General features: G+C 44.8%; 1 protein-coding gene across 1 annotated transcript in view; it reads right to left on the reverse strand.

Annotated features, from left to right (window-relative positions):
• Nucleotides 1-3,642: 3,642 nt before the first annotated feature.
• Nucleotides 3,643-19,947, reverse strand: part of LOC144803927 (uncharacterized) — a 139,506-nt gene continuing 123,201 nt past the window's right edge. Inside the window, exons 7-8 of the mRNA XM_078671885.1 lie at nt 13,509-13,626; nt 3,643-7,010 (exon numbers count right to left, since the gene is read on the reverse strand). Of these exons, the coding sequence (XP_078528011.1) occupies nt 13,552-13,626 (75 nt within the window). The 3' untranslated portion in view covers nt 3,643-7,010; nt 13,509-13,551. The remainder of the gene's footprint in view (nt 7,011-13,508; nt 13,627-19,947) is intronic.

The following is a 19,947-nucleotide window of genomic DNA, read 5'->3' on the forward strand; positions in this document are numbered from 1 at the left end:
AGGGAGGAGCTGGTTATCATCGACTGTTTTTATCACTCAATGCAATAAAATATTGAAATACTGTCACAATATTTCAATTCTTTTAAGTATTTGTATTAGTCTCTTTAATTTCCATTAGTGTTTATTTATATTGTTACATCTATTCATATAAACTGCACTAGATTAGGGCATTCGTTTTAAAGAAAGTATTTTAAATATTTTGAGCCTGAGTCACAAATACAACCTGAAACAAAAGTCTAACTTTACGACTTTTGGTATTCACAGAGGTCATTTATAAGTCGTATCTTTACATCCGCAATCAGGCCAGAATCTCCGCACCAGGGACGTACTCTCCCCACCCCAGCCGTACTCTCCAGCTTGGGCCAGATGAAGTGTAATCAATGGGCAGTGAACGTGTGATAAATGGTAGAGGAAGTCATGAAAATCAGTTTAGGCAGGGAAAAGGGTGTGTCCGGACACTACAAGATATCCATAAAGGTTTGCTCCTTTGCATCATGGCGCAGGCAGTCCACGGTTTGCGCTCCCCTCAGTGTGACAAAACACTGAGAGGAGCGCACTTCCTGGACTACATGTACAACACACTGAGGTGAGCGCAAATTGTGAACTCCATGTACCATATTACAAAGGAGCAAACTTTTCTGGGATATGATTTAGTGTCCGGCCACACCCTTTTCCAAAACCCAACTGATTTTCATGACCTCCTCTACCATTTAGAACATGTTCAAAATGTTCCTTTTTGTAAATATTGCACTCCAGCCAATTGATTACACTTCATCTGGCCCAAGCCGGATAGTTCAGCCCAAGCTGGAGAGTATGGCCCCAGTCAAAGAGTATGGCCCCGGCTGGAGAATGCAGCCCGAGTGCGGAGAGTATGGCCCAGGTGCGGAGATTCCGGCCCGACAGCAGACATATAGATACGATTCGTAAATGACCTCTGTGAATACCAAAAGTTGTAAAGTTAGACTTTTGTCTCAGATTTGTTTTTTGGTTTTTTTATTTACGGAGTTTTATATTGCGCTGATTTGACCGGTGGGTATCGGAGCACTTTACAACAATTACAGGACGTGTAAAACACAGATACAATGATGAAGACAATCACAAGTACAAAAACTGAGAAGACACAGTGCCAGAGAATGGCTAGCTGGCGTAGAGTCAGGCCGAGTTGATTTTTACGGGTTTTTTTAGCTCTCCAGCAACTCCTATCTGTTCACTAGGGATCGATCGAGGAACAAGATTTTGAGCTGGCTTTTGAAACTCGTAAAGGTGGGGTTAGTTCTGATGTGGGGAGGAGTAGAGTTCCATATTTTGGGTGCATTTTCTGCAAATGATCTGGCCACTGTTTATTGTTTACGAGCTTTCAGTGGAATGGGTAGAAGGGTGTTTGAGCTTCTGAGGTTCCTGTTCTGACCTGCTTTTTGAGTTTGGCAGCTAGGTATTCAGGTTTGCCTGTGTGTAGGGCTTTGTGAGTAAGACAAGCTGTTCTGAAATTAGCCCTCATTTCGACAGGGAGCCATTAGAGTTCTCTGAGTACCGGTGAGATTTGCTCTATTTCTTGAGTCCAGTGACCATTCTGGCAGCCGTGTTGAGAGTAGTTTTAAGGGGAGCAAGATGTGCTTTTGGAATTCCTGTGAGGGCTGCATTACCGTAGTCTAGTCTTGACAGCACCAATGATTGAGTGGCTTCTTTGAGATCTTTGGGTGGGATGAAATGTTTAATTTTGTTCAATAACTTTAGGTAGAGGAAGGCGCTCTTAGCTAAGTTCTTTATGTGTTTGGTCCAGTTTCGGGTCTAGCGTGATGCCTAGTGATTTGACAGAGTCCGCCAGGGTGAGGTTTTCATTGAGCACATTTATAGTTTTTAGCCAATCTACCATTTGGGGGTTCTCTGCTTTGTTTGATATGAGGAATAATTCAGTTTTGTCAGGATTCAGTTTTAGGTGATTGCTTGTCAACCAGAGTTGCACTTCCTTCAGTATGCCGTTGAGTCTTTGAATGTCCTTCGCAGATGAGATTTCTAAGTAGATCTGAGTATCATCGGCATACAAATGGAAGGGTAGGTTGGCTTCTTTGAGTAGGGTAGTGAGGGGTTGAATGTAGATGTTGAATAGTTGAGGGGAGAGCACTGACCCTTGAGGAACTCCCCTGTTGATTGGGTGTAGGTCTGAATCAAAGTTGTTGATTTTGATTTTCTGGGAGCGGTTGGGCAGGAAGGAGGAGAACCATTTGAGGACTATCTCATCGAGCCCCGCCCTTTCTTAGAGAGCTTTGATGAGGAGTTTGTGATCTACCGTATCGAATGCAGCCGATAGGTCGAGGAGAATGCGGAGGCAACATTGATCTGAGTCCAGAGAATTGTGGATGTCGTTGATGGTGTTGATGATCGCGGTTTCTGTGCTGCAGCCTTTTCTGAAGCCAGATTGATTGGAGTCAAGAAAGTTGATAATCTCCATATGTTGCGTTAGTTGTTGTAGTTCACATCTTTCTAGGATTTTGGCTAGAAGAGGGAGGCTGGGGACGAATCTGAAGTTGTTCAGATCTGATGTATCAAGGCCCGGTTTTTAGTGAAAAGAGTTATGGAACTCCCTAATACAACAAATAATCCAATAGTTTTCTTATGTTTTGATCCTTGCATGAACTGTTGTTCTAATACTGTAACATGTTCTGCAAACGGAACCATTTGATGTCTCCTTTTGCATTGTCTGAGATGCAGGGTGGGTCTTTTCTGAGTTGCAAACAAATACCTTATGAGGGTGTGTGTTTGAAAGCATTTCTAAACCTCATATTTGGGGAAAGAACTCAAGGATCTGCATTAATTGAGGAGTATGCATTCCATTAACCATTTCAACTGATATCAAAATTGATATGCAGACATTTCTAGGGCACCCATCACAATAAGGGGTAGGCATAACTCACGTGATTTGCAGTAGCTTAATAATGCAAAATTACACAAGATTGCGCAGAATTAATCAATGAGTGTAAAGCAGCATTCAGCTCTATTTTCTTAGTGCAAGATGCTCCCTTGCATCTAAAATGGACCTGAGCAGACACTTAGTGCTTAGAAAATCGTAGCACTAAATGCAACAGAACACAAACAGGAGCAGGCAGCAGCAGCTTGAGCTTACTAGGTTCATTGTACCTGAGCTCCTGTGGTAGCATTTTTGTGGAAACGTATTAATGATTAGACAAACAGGCGCAATTCCCTAATTTACAATACTTTTTCAGGAAAGGAGTAACACAAAATTAGTCCTATTACTCCAGCGTAATTAAAACTTAATCCAGGTCTAAGAATAACATGGAGTCCTTTCAACGTGCGCCTCCTCGTAGTCCCTGCCAATCCTTGTTCATACCACCCCTGGCTCGAAAATGAGTCCCACAAATAATTCCTTCTTGTGCAGCCTGGTTTGTGCCGCTTTTCCACATATTCAATGTGGCATCTCCACACAGTAACAGTATCCACCTTCCACCCTTAGTCACTGTTGAATGCTACTACCACTCGCTATGTTTCTCCTCACTTGCACAGATGCAGACATGATTTCAGCATCTCACGTGCACAGAGACTCCTGCCATTGTATTCAATTCCTAGAACGCAGTGATTCTATCTGCTTTCTGAGACCTTCATACAAAAAAGAAACTGTGTTTCTGGAAAGAGCTTTATTGATCAATTCATTTTCACAATGCTTTAGGAATATATTATCAGTACAGTTACCATCTTGCCAGCAAGGATTTACCAATGCATTCTGAAGCTTTTTCAACCAAGTACAGTGTGAGAAGGAAATTGTCTCCACATGCTGCACCTTGGAGCATGGAGTGGGATCTAGCAAAGCCTAACAAATATGTTCACTGTTACAAGTATGCCAGGGATCTCAAAGTGGACTGGCAGCCTGCCATTACTGCACTGTGGCTCTTAATCACAAGCCATAGCTGTCCCTCAGTCTAGCAGAGGTTGTGATTCCTAAAGCAGCTTCACAGTGGCCATCCTTTGACTCAATGCTTACTCTGCATTGTAATACGAACATTATATATTCTCCATCCCTAGTCTGTCGCCAAGGAAGGCCGGAGGCAATATGGCATCATGTCTTCTCTACACCTATTCCTTAGCTTTGGAAAGGTCATAGCTTTGTGGTCATCGGGTCTTCCTCATACCTATTCTGCTCCTTAAGAAGGGTTATTGCCTTGAGGCCATCATGTCTTCTCCATACATATCCTTCAGTCGTGGCTATCATACTTAGGGATACATTAGGATGGCGGACGGATCGCCACCGCCAGGCAGTCCGCCATCCCTGCCCATCCGCCACCTTTCTTGCCCCCGCCATATTACGATGGCGGGGGAACCGTGGCGAAGGGAAGACCGTCTGCCTGATATGGTGGCGGTGTCTATCAGACACCGCCAGCCATATTAGGATGGCCGGTGAGGAATGCCTTTCCGTGGCGGCAATGCCGCCACGGAAAGGCATACAGTCTTTGCTTTGGGGGCCCGTTGCGGGACCCCAGGGTGAAGGGGGGTGGGGGGTGCACATTGGGGGTACCTGTGGTACCCCCCAGCATTTCAATGTACACCATGACAGGCACCACGCGGTGCCTGTCATGTTGTGCATGGAAATGTGCAACGTGCATTTTTTGCATTGTGGCGGCCGGTGCTTCAAGCACCGTCCGCCGCAATGTAAAAAATGCAGGATGCACCCGCCACTGTGGCGGATGCATCCTAATTGGGGGCACAGTTCCTCCGCCCTTGTGGCGGACGGTCCCGGCCCCCTACAGGATGGCGGGCGGACTTTGTCAGTACGCCATCCTAATGGACCTCCTAGTCGGCAGCTTAGGATGAGTTGAGGCACTATGGCCATCATGTCTCCTCGATATCCAGTCTTTAGTTTAGGAGGGGGTGAGGCGTGGTTGCCATTGTGTCAACACTGTAGTTAGCCTAAAGTGTAGTTGGGATTGAGGTACTGTGGGCGTCACGCCTCTCCATTCATAGTCTGCAGCATAGGAAGCCTTGTAGTCATGTGGCAATCAGGTCTTCTCCATACCAGGTCTTCAGTTTGGGATGGTTTGAGGCATTGTGGCTTACATGAATTCTCCATATCTAGCCTACAGTTCAGGAGGGGTTGAGGCACGTTGGCCATCAAGTACTGTTCATACATATTTTTCAGATTAGGAGGGATTGAGGTCCTGTGGCCATCCTGTTTTCACCGTATCTGGTCTGCTGAGGTACGGTGCCCCTTGTGTCTTCTCCATAACTAGTCTTCAGTATTTTGAGGGCTTGGATTTTTTTTCAGCAGCTCTATTGATTTGCTCCTTCTACTTGACTCCTGTCTTTAGTGTAAATGTGTTGTGTTCTCTGCTAGAGCTACACTAGGGGTGCCACTTCCCCTGCATCTCTCAGTCCAGGAGGTGTAGATTCACTATTAGGGTTAATAAATTTGCTGCACTTGGCAAGCTTTATCTACTCTAGCTCTGCTCTCCCTCCAGGATGGGTGGGGTCTTTATGGCGTTATCTAGAAGCGCTGCACTTGGGATGCGTCCTCTCATCTGGGTCTGGCTTACAGTCCAGGAGGGATACGTTAACTATGAGGGTCTCTGTAAGTGCTGCACTGGAGAAGCCTCCTCCCCTCAGATCCAGGTCTCAGTTTAGGAGGTTGGGCTAACTATGACGCTTTCTATAAGCGCTGCAAATAGGTTGTTGCTATCCTTCTAAGCCTGGATCTTAGTCTAGAATAGACATGGTCTACAGCTTCTTCCTTTGCTTGGACAGACGTCTACGTAGGTTCTCGGTCTCTAAAGCCTCCTCTCCACATTGGACAGCAGTCTAGGAGGAAAGTGTTCTCCATCCGCAGCTGCACTGTGGCTTTTCTTTCCACACCAGGCTGTGCCACAATTGAGGTTTCAATAACGGATAACAACAGTAATAAATAACATAGACTGCCTTTGTTCTATAGATAAAATAAATATTATTCCCTATAATACTGTATAAATATATGTTATATTGGTAATTGGCAAGGTGGGACCCATCATGCAGGCCTTTGTAGTAGGACTTGGGAGATCAGCCTGTGTATTTGTGCCATCCTTGGCCATCCCTTGCAGTGGGTCACAGCAGGAGGACACGGTTCAGGAAGCCCATATCCCCAGGCTGGCCCCGTTCACACCATTGGCTGTCCACAACAGAAGTGTCTGACTCCAGTCTCAGGAGAGTCTGACTACACTTCCAGGAATGCCTGACTACACTCCCAGGAGTGTCTGACTACACTCCCTGGTGTATCTGACTACACTCCCAGGAGTGTCTGACTACACTCCCTGGTGTATCTGACTACATTCCCAGGAGTGTCTGACTACACTCCCAGGAGTGTCTGACTACACTCCCTGGTGTATCTGACTACACTCCCAGGAGTGTCTGACTACACTCCCAGGAGTGTCTGACTACACTCCCATGTGTTCTGCCTACACTCCCAGGAGTGAATGTTCACACTCTCACAAGTTGGTGCCCTCATTCTGAGGAGTGGCTGTTCACATTTTCAGGACTTGGCTGGCTGGCCACATTCATGGGAGTGCTGACCACACTCCTTGTATTGACTGCTGACACTCAAAGGACTGTCTGCACACATTTCCATCTCTGAATGTCCATGTGCTCTTGTCAGGCATGTCTAGGGAGGTGAGAAAGCCTGCTAGTGCTGGAACCCAGCAAACACCACCTAATCCCCCGAAATAGGTGTTTGTTTTTGCTCCCTACCAAGGATCTCTGGGAGTTCTGAGCTTGGGGTGAGGACACCTGATGGAGGGTCACAGTCCATGTCAAGGAGTTTGTTGCTGAGTCGGTCAGGCCTGGAGTTAGCCACTGGGAGAGATGGCACTTGCTCTCACCTACAGTCCATTCACACTGCCTCTTTAGAGGCGAAAATAAATTAATGTAATAGTAATGTAAACACTGCTCAGCTTCATATTTCTTCTTTTGACTGCTGGGTGGGTCATTCTTCCATCTTGTTTTGTCTTCAAGTTGAATTATTACTGAGATGGTCCAGACTGAAAATTAAAACAGAACTGTGTTAAGTAATCGGCATCAGTGTACACAAGATTATCAACTGTCCTAGGGAAGCACAGTCTGCACTTGTAAAGTGATCAGATACCAATCAATCAATCTACTTTATTGTTTCAGTTTACAAATGTAAGCCATACAATACACAACACAAACTTGAATTATAAACACACATGAAGATATTCTGGCATTTCTCCTTCACTAGCTTACACTTGTTGAGGACATGCTCTCAGGCTTGGACCAGAACTCCGAGCAGCCTGTGGAATTTAAACTGGCAGCAGCATGATTGCCCCGAGGTAATTTAGTGGACCTGAAACTTGATCAAAGCTCGTGCAAGATTTAAACATAGCTGCTCAGCTCGGGCTTTGTCCAGATTCTACTCCAAATCAAGACTGGGCAAAATGCTACACACTGGTGTGCTGCAATGACACCCAGCTCTGAACTGAGAGCATCCACTGAAGTCCCTGGCCCAAGATGAAGGAGGCGTCACAGAAAACGGCTCTCGGAATTTACCAGGCCAGCAACTTACTTCTGCCCCCTCGACTCGGCAATGCTCCCTCAGCCTTTGCTCAATGCCTCGAGAGCAGAGCAATTCATCTATAATTGTTAAAAAATCTTAGAACAGAGTTGGCGAATTGACGCAAGATGACCTCACTTTTTAATACTAGGGGGGCCAGCATAATTTTGCATCAAATTTGAGCCCCAAACAGTCAAAATAATCCAGGCGAGCTAGCGGCTTCCCATACGTGTTAAAGTTATTTCTTAGTGACATCTGCAATTTAGGATCACATGCTATGTTTTTAAGTTGTTGATCGAGAGGTTCTTTGCTTTGCAAAAATCCTAAAACCCCCTAAAGAGTTTATGCATTGAAAGTTTGATTTGAAGCTAAAGAAATGCTTGGTCAGCAAATAGCAAGTCTGGAGTTTTTTGCCCACCACAGACTGGCACAGCAAGGTTCAAGGCAAGCAAAAATGTGTCAAAGTCCTTAATAAAGATATTGAAAAAGGCTTGGGCTAAGACACAGCCCGGTGTCACACCAAAGTTTATCACAAAGCGTTTTTATTTTGTAATCTTTATTTATCTATTTCGACAAATACAAAAAAACATGGACATCATCATCATCATACCAGTTATAAGCTTTTTTTTCACGGTTTGACTCCCATTTTAATTGTTTTCTATAGCGCGGGGACACACCAGTAGGTGTAGCCAGGTGCTTTGCAAATGACTTTATTATTATTATTATTATTATTATTATTATTATTATTAATTTTATTATTATTATTATTATTATTATTATTATTATTATTATTATTATTATTATTATCATGAGGCACATAAGTAAATATCAAACAGAGGTGAATGCAATATGTATAAAAACATTAATACACACGATTTCGTGAATCATAAGAGGGCACGATCATTCACAGCTGGGATGATATAGGCAAAGGCACATACTATGAGATAATGTCTTGACTGGTGGGTTAAGAAGAGGAGGCAAGTAGAAGTCCTGGCTTTTGGCGTCTTTTTTCAGGGAGAGTAGCTAGGCATGGAGAGACTTCCAGATATCTTTCTGTCTAGCAGGGGGAGTTGCAATGTGGCATACACCTCACTCATCAAGTCGCAGTATGTCATGCTGTGTAGCTGGGCCTTAATAGTAGGGCGAATCTTGCTTCCCCAATGTAATGTTATCTCTCTCTGTGCCAGTGCTGTCCATCAATTGTTCTTTTTGCAGTAGTAAAGTTATAGCAGTGAATCTGCGAGTACCCTATTGAGACATCACCACATTGCCCAGAAGTGCCACCGCTGGGAACGGCTGGAGAGTCACTGAAATCATATGGGAGAAAGTGCTATACACTTCAGTCCAGAATGTGGCAATATGGGGGCAGGTCCATGTTAAGTGGGGGCAGTCTGCCTCTGGGAATCTGCATGTGGGCAATAAAGAGGATCTAGAAAGATTGAGCTTGACCAGGGTCTTAGATGTGGTATAGGATGTATGCAGGAACCGAAAGTGGAGTAACTTATTATGGTGGTTAGGGGATACCAGTTTAGTCTGTGCTTGGCAGTAGGACCAGTCTTTGTTGGAGATTGGGTGGCCTAGGTATGTTCCCCATTTCAGATGAAATTTGCTGTTGTGGGTACGCTTGAGGGTCAGGCAGGCACAATCAAGTTTAGCGACCATATGGGTCCCTTCTACATCCATTATGAGAATTGTTGAAAGGGTGAAGTCGCCAGGAGCTAAGTGATAAAAAGGGATAAAGGAGCGCAGCATCCCATGCAGTCAATGAAATATACAGTTATCCACATGTGTGGTGTAAGCAAACCCATTGCATGGGAAAGCGCATGCCTACCTGGGAATAAGTCACCTACCGTGTGAAGTTTGTGTTGTGTCAATGCTTGTTGGACAGTTGTTTTGAGGGTCAAAGGTAGCCACGGGTTTTGTGAGAGAGGGAGTGCAGGGGAGTACAAAAGAAATTGCTGCCCAGGACCAGACTGAGCGTCCTCCAGGCCCAACACGACAATGTCTGGATTTCAGAGGGATCTAACTTGAAGCCTTGTGGTAACAGACCCACGAGAACAGTCACACAAGTTAGGTCATGCATAGGGTAAGCGATCAGCTGGGTGAGATCAGTGATAAACAAACGGGGCCTGAGCCACAAGCAAAGATGCCTAGAAATCATGGACCGCGAACCCTCCCCAATCGTAAGGAAGGATAAGAGTGTCTCAGTTGATCCGGGACGTACGATCTGCCCAGATCAGTTTCAAAAGAGACTCCAGAATGTAAGAAAGAAGGAGTTTGTCAATGGTATGAGTATATTTAAAAACAAATGCAAAAAGCGGGGGAGTAAAACTATTTTACTAATGGTAATTCTGTTAGCAATGGAGAGAGGGAGCCAAATCCAATGCTCTATTTGAGCCATAAGCCGGTCTATGGTTAAGGCAGATCACTTGTTCTTTGCCTCTATGTAAAATTATGCCCAAGTATTTGGTTGAGTCATCGCACAATTTAAGAGGATATTCACAGGATGGCATCTGTGAGCGGAACAAGTTATGGTTTCGCCCAGTTTATAAACAGAACAGAGAGGCCACCAAATCAAATAATTTCCCGAACCAATGAGGCCAAATTGTCAGAGGGATGTCAAATAAATAGCAGAATGTCATCTATATACATAGAAAGTAGCAACAGGCTATACCTTATGTGGAGTTTCTTTTGTGGTGTGCCTAGTGTGTCACTGCTGTGTGTGTGTGTGTATTGTGCAAACGCTTTACACATTACTTCTGGGATAAGCCTGATTGCTCGTGCCAAGCTACCAATGGGGTGAGCGGGGTTATCTTCAGCGTGTAACTCCCTTGCTCTGACTAGACTGGTGGTTTCTGCCTGGCTTAGGCGCAAGCCTTAGCCTACCAGAAATCCCATTTCTAACATTGGTTGTCAGCGGTGAGGATAGGACTTGCAGTACCACAGCGACACCTGGTTGCACTACAAACTCTGCATTTAGATAATCACATGTTTGGGGATTTCTCCTGATTTTTATCTCCCCTGAAAGTGCCATTTTGTGAATTGCGTTTTCCTGCTCTTCTAACATTTTGGTGGTCTCACATCGGTGATCCAGCAGTTATTGTGACAGAAAGTGCATTTAATGTAAGGATGTTGCGTAGGTATACTGTGAAGGACCTAAGGAGGTTCTGTCAGGATCCTGGGTGCCAAGTGAGTAGGTCTGCTAGGAATGTGGAACTGCAGGTGGCCATGTTGGCCTGGTGGACATTCAGGAAACCGAGTGAGGGAGGAGTCTGGGAAGGAGGACCCCGAGATCAGTGAGGTCCCTGAGAGGAAGAGTCCCCGACAAGCACCCCTAGAGGGCAGTGGCCCTAGAGAGTTTGAGCTGGAGGGAGAAAATGACAAGGTAGGGACGCCAGAAGATAGTGTGGACCCTGTAGAGAGGGAGTCTCTTTCTGGGTCCAGTGCTGGGGGCAGTGCCCAAGCCCTTCCTAGAGGAGTGGATGGATAGGAGGGAAGAAAGGGAGCATCAGCTGGCATGGGAAAGGCTCAGGTTGGAGCTAGCGCAGCTGGGTGTGGAGGAGAAAAAACTAGAGACTGAGATGGCTCTTAGCGCAGGAGAGGATGGCGGAGGCATAGAGGGCCTTCGCCAGGGAAAAGATAGCTCTTGAGGATATGTCCCCTAAGTGTAGTTTTAGTGGTCTGGATTCACCAGCGAGGGTGGGGTCCAGTGGTGGCAGCAGAAGTGAGTCCAGTGTATGAAGTCCCACTCTCAGATCCCAGAGCGTAGTACCTAGTTCCCAGGAAGAGAGTGTCACACATGAGGGGTACAGGTTGAGGTTCAGGGGCAGTAGGAAACTGGCTAACCAGTCTTGGGAGGAGTTTGTGGACGAATGTTGCGATGCACTGGAAGGTGGGGTGAAGCAACACAGACAAGTGGGTGGAAGGAACAAGCAACACAAACAAATGGAAGGAGCAAGCAACACAGACATGAGATGGTCGGAGAGAACAAGCAACATAGACATGGGATTGTAAGAGGGAACATGCAACACAGACATGAGATGCTGGGCGGGAACAGGCAAAACAGACAGGTGGAAGGAACAAGCAACTCAAACAGGGGATGGTGGAAGAGATCAAGCAACACAGACATGGTATGTAGGAGGGAACAAGCAAAACAGACAAGTGGAAGAAACAAACAACACAGACATGGGATGGTAGGAGGGAACAAGCAACACAGACATGGGATGGTGGAAGGGAACAAGCAACATAGACAAGTGGAAGGAACAAACAACACAGACATGAGATGTGGGAGGGAACAACCAACACAGACATGGGATATGGGAGAGAACAAGCAACACAGACATGGGATGGTGGGAGGGAACAAGCAACACAGACAAGTGGAAGGAACAAGCAACAAAGACATCGGATGGTGGGAGGGATCAAGTAACACAGACGTGGGACGGTGGAAGGGAACAAGCAACACAGGCATGGGATGTAGAAGAGAACAAGCAACACAGACATGGGATGGTGGAAGGGAACAAGCACAATGGGAGGGTGGGAAGGATAAAGTAATACACCCAAACAAGTGACAGGAAAAAATAGCAGCTCAATCACAGCATTAGCAACCCACACCTGGTCTGCTCTCCACAGAAGGAAGAAACAAAAGACAAGGATTTTACATTGGCACACGCTTGGCAATAAGGAACCAGCAAATAAGAGTGACAGCAAAGCCATCAAGTGGTAAGCAATGGTAGGGCTCTAAGCTCCTCTTAGTACACAAAATATCTCACAGGCGATATCGGAGTAATAACAGCCATGCACCAGTCACTTTGTGTCTGTACATCTGTGGTGACCTACAATGATGACCAGGGCTTTCAGACTCTCAGCTAGAAGGTGCTGCATACATTTTGTTAGCTAGTTACCAAGAACTAATCCCTTCCTGAACATAGACTGAGCACCAGTCACTCTCTAGGGACAGTGAACACAGTGACTGTGCACCACCCACTTCCTGAAGATAATGACCCAACAACATTCACCCTTCCTCCATGTAGAAACTTGAACACCTGCCAATAGTAATGTCTTTTCTTATTTTGTGGCTCTTTCTTTAATATTGTCTTCTCTGTACATCTTTTGCATTCAATCAAGATAGCTGGTCCAATTATCATTTAAATGTACTCCAATTCCAAGGTGTCTGATGGCTCTTCTACATGGAGGTTGGGTGGGATGGAAGGGAGAGTGTTCTTGCTTGTGTGTGTGTTGTCCACAGAAATGCACTAACTTTGGGCACATGCACAACAGACAGAGATTCTCTAGATATGGTACAACATCTGCTTTAATTAGGCTTTAGGTAGACCATGATCCTTGTAGAGCCAGAAGAGGGCCTCAGGAATGACTGCAATGTCACAGAAACACTCTCCAGAGATCAGTAATTTCAACCTTCTCCCTCAAGCTACCGAAGGCAACTCTGATGCTGCTGGATGAGGCTGTGCGACTGGCTTATGAGGAATTTATGCCACACCTGGCTACCTATGGCCACAAAGTCTCATCAGGACTTCATGTTTCAGCGGGTTACATGTGTTATCAGATCCTCTTCAAGACACTCTGCCTCATCTGGCAATGATGTGCCACAGACTCCCATCAGACCTTTATGCCTCAGCTAATGACAGGTCTTCTCAGCCTTATATCAGGACATGATGTCACATCTGGCTACCTGAGGCCACACACTCTCATCAAGTCTTTATGCCTTGGCCTGCAGTATACTAATTCTCCAATACTCCTCATATGCTGGAAATTCAAACTATTGTCGAAGATCAATGATCTTGAATACTTCCGTCTGGAGACAAAAGTGAACAAAGGAGTCACAAAATGTTCTGATACCTCACTCGTCTTTCTATTTACTTAAATATTTACGGACCATCTCACTTTTTTATCAATTCACTTATAAAAGATATGTTATGAAAATATGGCAATTAATAAACATTCATCTTACCCTCATCTTACCCTCCAACCAGCATTTGGGGGCAGTATTCAGATCAGGAAGCAACTGGGGATGGTCTTGAGGATCCAATAAGGCTATCCCGAAATCCAAATGGCGAGTTTCTCAAGACCTAGTGAAGTAGAGAGAAAAGCACACATTTTTATCATTCGCTGATTCCCATAACCAGATTACATAATTCAGTCTGAAGGGACCCATTCATGATCCTAGACTAGCTCCAACCGAGAAGGTATCAGAACCCAGGCCATACCCAACCCAAGAGATTTCAGGACCATACCCAACGCAGAAGCACCCAATACTGGACCACACCTAACCTTAGAGGTATCAGAAACCACACCATACCCAACCCAGAAGGCATCAGAATCAGGACCACATCCAACTCAGGGAGCATCAGGACCGAGATGACATCCAACCCATGAGGTATTAGTACCAGGACCATACTCAATCATAAAGCACCTAACCCTGGCCCACACCCAACCCAGAAGATATTGGAACCTGGACCATACCAAAACCTAAACCATACCGAACCCAGGAAGTATTGGAATCTAGACCATATCCAACCCAGGAGACATCAGATCCAGGACCATACCGAACCATGAAGCACTCAACCCTGGACAACACCCAACCCATGATGTATCAGAACAGGGACCATACCCAACACTGGACCACACCCAACGGGGAGGTATCGAACCCAGACCACACCCAATCCAGGAGGCATCAGACATTGGACCACACCCAAACAACAAGGTATCAGAATCAAGACCAGATGTGTTCCAGTACGTGGCAAGGTAGATTCTGGAGGGTCATGGTGAAATCAACTGCCTTGTTAAATATCAAGTTGGCAGGTTTACATAACATATATATTTACATGTGTAGTTTATGTATGGTGTAAAATTAATTGCATGCAAATACTAGACCAATACTTAATAGTATTGAATGTACTGCCATAGATGGTACACTTATGTCCTTTCTGAGTTTGCAAGTATGTATGTTGCATTTACAGTGAAGTAATATGCACAAGAGCTTTGTCAATGGTGTTATCAAATGGTAATTACGGGTACTTAAATGTGCTTAAATGTCGCACTGCTTGAGGCTCACTCATAAAGGGATCTTTACAAGCATTGGGGTTACTTTTTATGGAGAAGCAAGAATCTTCCACCTCTATGAAAGTTAAAGTTTCTCTAGAAGCACTGTTAAAAGCCACATTCATTCAGGATACAGTTTAAAAATGGTTTCTTTCTAAAGGTTTACATTTAGATTGCATGATGTTTCAACAATCTTTATCTGATATATACCTAAAACTCAGCATGAAAATAGACTTTGCCTGAAACTTTCAATATTTTCCCTCCCTTATTTATCTTGACTACCCCTCTCCTTCTTTTCTGCCTTCTGCAGAGATCTTGTGTAAAAAGACTACATTCAATTACATACTTGTCTTAATCGCCCTTTCTTTGAACCCATATCCCTGCAATCTGACAATATCTGTTGATTGTATCAACCATTTGCTTCTCGCATAACCCCCTCTAATGATCACATCTAAACCATTAATGTAATGCAAAGAAACTGGAGTAAATGCATAGAATGGTTTCTTCCAGAGCACAAGACTAATCATAATAACCAATGGATTGAATACTAAAGTTGGGTTCTATGGTAGGATGCTACTCACTGTAAAGTGCTTAAACGCTCCATCGGAGGTGGGAAGTGCTTTATAAATGCAATTTAGTTTTCTTTCCAACCCCTTTTTATTTGGTTTACAACATAGCTATTGTTCACTTTCATTATACAAATCGTGTCGTTGTGGCAACTCCCAACTCCATCGCAAGGGATTGTCATGGTGGCTTATGATGTTTCTGGATTGGGCAGGAGTGGCACACATGCCCTGATTTGTTCTGTGAACCTGTACTCATACTAACTAAACTTAACAAAAACCCAATCCCCACAGTTCTAAACTTGAAGTATCCGTCGCCCATCCCAAACAGTGTGTGCGTTTCCATTGGTGTGAGTTGCCTTTGCAAGGTTGTGAGCCTTGTATGTGTGCAAATAGGATATATTGCACAGTTGACCCAGCTGAATTGGTGTATGGGTGCTAAGACTCCATCACCAAACCTCTACATCCCTGCAAATACGCTGCCCATCATCCCCTGGTTCAGTGTGTTTATATCTTAGAAAGAGGAAAAAAAGGATATATATGAGTATCAGCAGGCAGTGTGGTCCATTGTTTGTGGGGGGACTTCTATTGGGTTGAAGCTGCCAGAGAACAGGCCTTTCTGCCGTCAGCCCCCTATTCAGTGATGTGGTTGTGTGGAGAGCGGTCTCCACCGCCGCCTTTCAGGGTGTGTGGTCTCTGTCGTGATTTCCTGGATCTGCTTCTACACAATGCATGTCAAGCGTCCTCTTTGTGGCTCCTTCAGTCTCTGGCACAGTGTTCCGCGGGATCTCTACACTGTTTTGTGTACTGCAGTTGCAGCCAATCGCATACTGACTGCGATGTTTTGAAGAAGTGTGTTTTGCCATTGGGTATGACTTTTTGTTTGGCTGGAAACAACTACATGCACATCTGAAAGCATGAGCATATTAAACAAGACTTAATTCAACTTAACTGGCTTCCCATTGAAGCAAGGATTTGCTTCAAGATAGCTTGTCTGACACATTAAGCTATACACCGCAATAGCCCTGTTTACCTGGCAAAGAAACTCGAGCTCTCTGGTTCCAGTCGAAACTTAGGAAGCTCCAATACCTTTCTCCTGAAACCACCCAAATTCAACAAAAAAGAACTTACAATCGCACCTTCTCAGGGCTGGCTACAAGAATCTGGAATGCCCTACCAATGGAAATCAGAGTCAACCCCTCAACTGCCTCATTCAAGAAACAAGTAAAATGGCTATTTTTGGAAGAACTTCAGCAGCATTAGCTTCTATGTCATGTGATAATTACTTCCCTCGAGTGCTTGACAATCATTTTTACTTTGTGTATTGGAATGTATGCCTGACAATCATTTTCTCTATATGTACTCGATTCAAAATGTACTGTATCGTTCTCTGGGCGTAGTGCGCTGCTTAAACTGCACAGCCTCGTCTAGTAGGGCCTTCACCGGGCACCTCCTATGTTACCTTTTTTTGTATTGTAGTTTTACTGTCTCCTCATGGCAATGCTAATCGTCCTCTTTGTACAGCGCTCTGATACCCTTACTGGGTCTTGTTCGCGCTTTATAAAACTTTTCAAATAAATAAATAAATAAATCTGCTGCATCGCTTTGAGGTTTTGCTTAACTGCAGGGTAGGATCTCCGTTTCTGTTGCACTTGGAACGTTTAGTCTCAGTAGAAACTGATACGCGTGTAGTCGAGTTGTAAAGTGGCTTGCTGTCGGGCTTGGTGCAATATAGTGTCTCTCTCTATGAAGTTAAGAAACCTGGCAATCATCAGCCTCAGGGGTGCCTAGAGGGCGGCCTTGCAGGAAGGGATGGGTGAGCCCTCTCAATGATGATGCAGGGCGACATGGAATCCACAGGCAGCCACATTTTCAACCATGTATTCAGGAAGGCCTTCAGACTCAACCCGATGGGATGCCAATGAATCACAGATTGTTCCTGCAGGATCTGCCATCGGCACCCTCCACTCTGCACTCCAGATAGGACACTCTGTTTTGAAGGGCAGCCATAGTTGTAACCAGGGTTATCATTAAGTCCTCTGCGGCAGAGATCTGCGTTTCTTCTTCTGTGACTGCGATTTTCTGCACATCCTGGCAGACCGATCCAAGCTCCTTGTAGATTTGAAGATACAGCTATGAGATTCAAGGGAGCCATCACCCAATTAAATGAATCCCTACAGGTTTTGTACCACTGAAGGAATTCAACGCACGCTAGAATTGGTTATGCATCTCACCAGCAAAACAGATCAATGGGGTAGTCCACTAGAATCGGGTCAATAAGGGCATCATGATGGGTTCAATGTGGGTATCCTTGACATGATAAGATTAATGAGGGCATTTACATCAGTATGAGGTCTTCACAGTAACACAATGGTCAGGAAATAGTAGATATTCCTTCAAGGGTAGGACGAGTGAGGCAGTTCACAGTAGTGAAGGTTCAATGCGGCATTTTGGGAACGGCCCAATCAGTGACAACATTCCCACATAATTTGGGTGAAGAGCAGAGTCCCACTAGGATATCATCAATTACAACATTCAATTGGGTAGTGAACAAAGAGGACATTTTCACAACAATAGTGGAAGTGGTGGTATTCCCAGCAGAGAAGATTCAACTAGAACAGTTCATCAAGAGTATAAACAATGTGGACATTCCCAGTCCAGTAAGACTTTGTAAGGCATTCCCATTAGGCTATGAACAATGGAAGCTTTCCCAGCATGCATGGATTGATTAAATAATTACATGCAGGATAGGAACAGTCAAAACAGTCCACCAAAAGAGAAATTACTGAGGTTATATCACCCAGTAAGAATCAATAGGGGGGCCTACAATAATAGGAAGGATTAATGTGGGTGCTCCACCAGTGCATTTACACCACTGTAGGATCAGTGAGGGCATTGCTACCAGGTGTATATACCCATCAGGGCATTTCTACCACATTAAGGCTAATTCGGGCATTCCTACCAGAGCATTTCTACCATTATAGGATCAATAAGGACATTCTCATCAGGATACCATCTAACACAGCATTTCCACCACTGTAGGATCAAGGAGGACATTCCCACAAGGGGGTGAGCTGCTAGGGCATTTTCTAGGCATTAGTAGGACTAGTGTGGACATTCCCACTACAATAAGATATGCCAGGGCATTACCACTACAGTAGGACTAATGCAGGTATTCCCACCATCATATTTCCACCACTTTAAAATCAAGGTACAGCACTCCAGAGCATTTCCACCACAGTAGGACTAATGCAGGTATTCCTACCACAGTAAGACTTTCGGATTGATGAGGACATTCTCATCAGGGTATTATCTACCATGGAATTTCCACTGCAATAGGAATAATGCAGGTATAGCTACTACAGCAAGATTAATACAGGCATATTCAAAAGGATAAGAACCTCCAGGCCATTTACACTATTGTTAATCAACAAGGGCATTCCTAGGAATCCTAGGACCAGTTTCGAGGTTCACTGCTCATCAGCCAGGTTTGCTTGAATCAAGTGGCACAGTGAGCCCGTGACCCCAAGTCTAGGCATACACAGTGCATTTAGGGTGAGAAAGCAAAAGACACACAGTTGATGGACAGAAAGCAGCAACCATCCAGGAAGGACCTGGACGGCAGTTTGGGCAGGACTGTACCCATGGGGAACAGGTTCAAGACTGATTTGCAAATGGCTGGATCTAAACTGGAATGGCGTGGCCTGCAAAAAACAATGGATTTAACCCAGATCTGTGACTGGGGGTGAATGTTTGATTGATTCAGCATTCCGTCCATCATCTGTTCTTTTTGCATTTGTCACCCTAAGTGGGAAGGGTATGCCCAGACGTGGGTCCCATGCTCACTACGCCAACATATTCAAGCTATCCTGGCTGATGAGGGGTGAAACCCCGAAACCTGTCCTAGGATGCTTTTTTCAGGTTCAGGGAGGTCCTGTCCTGGCACTTCGGGCTGGACTGTTCCCATGGGGAACATGGTCAAGACGTGCAAAAAATGATGGATTTGACCCACATCTGTGACTAGGGGCAAATGATTGATTGATTCAGCATCCCGTCCATCATCTGTTTGTTTTGCATTTGTCACCCTAAGTGGGAAGACTATGTCCAGACGTAGGTCCTGTACTTGCTACGCCACAAAACTCAAGCTATACTGGCTGATGAGGAGTGAAACCCCGAAACAAGTCTTAGGATCCTTTTTTTCTGGTCTAAGGTAGACCTGGCCTGGCAGTTCAGGCTGGACTGTTCCCATGGGGAACAGGGTCAAGACTGATTTGCATATGGCTTGGTCTAAACTGGAATGGTATGACGTGCAAAAAAATGATGGATTGAACCCAGATCTGTGACTGGGGGGGATGTTTGATTCATTCAGCATTCTGTCTCTCATCCTTTCTTTTTGCATAGGAAGGAGTGTTCACCTGCTATGATTAAAAAAGAAAAAATGGAAGGAAGAATGCGGGAAGTGGTGTTGGGGATTAGAGAGTCAACAATATGGGAGCAATACCCTAAGTGAGTGGCCTGGCAGCAGAGTGCATCTTCTTGGGCCTCCTAAAAATGCGTTAAAAAATAAGGTAACAAAGCTGCAACCACAGAGTACTAAAAGACATATGAAACTCAGTGGGAGGAACGATTCATCCTAACAGAAACAATGTAAAGACAAAATGCTCCAGGGACAAGCACAAGAAAAGGAGGAAAACCATTAAATAAGTAACAGGGGCCAAAGATAGACAAGAAAATCATCTAATCATGAGCAAGAAGCTGACCCAGAGCCAACTTTATGTCTATTGT

The sequence above is a fragment of the Lissotriton helveticus genome, chromosome 1_2 (genome assembly GCF_964261635.1).
Source record: "Lissotriton helveticus chromosome 1_2, aLisHel1.1, whole genome shotgun sequence".
NCBI lineage: Eukaryota > Metazoa > Chordata > Amphibia > Caudata > Salamandridae > Lissotriton > Lissotriton helveticus.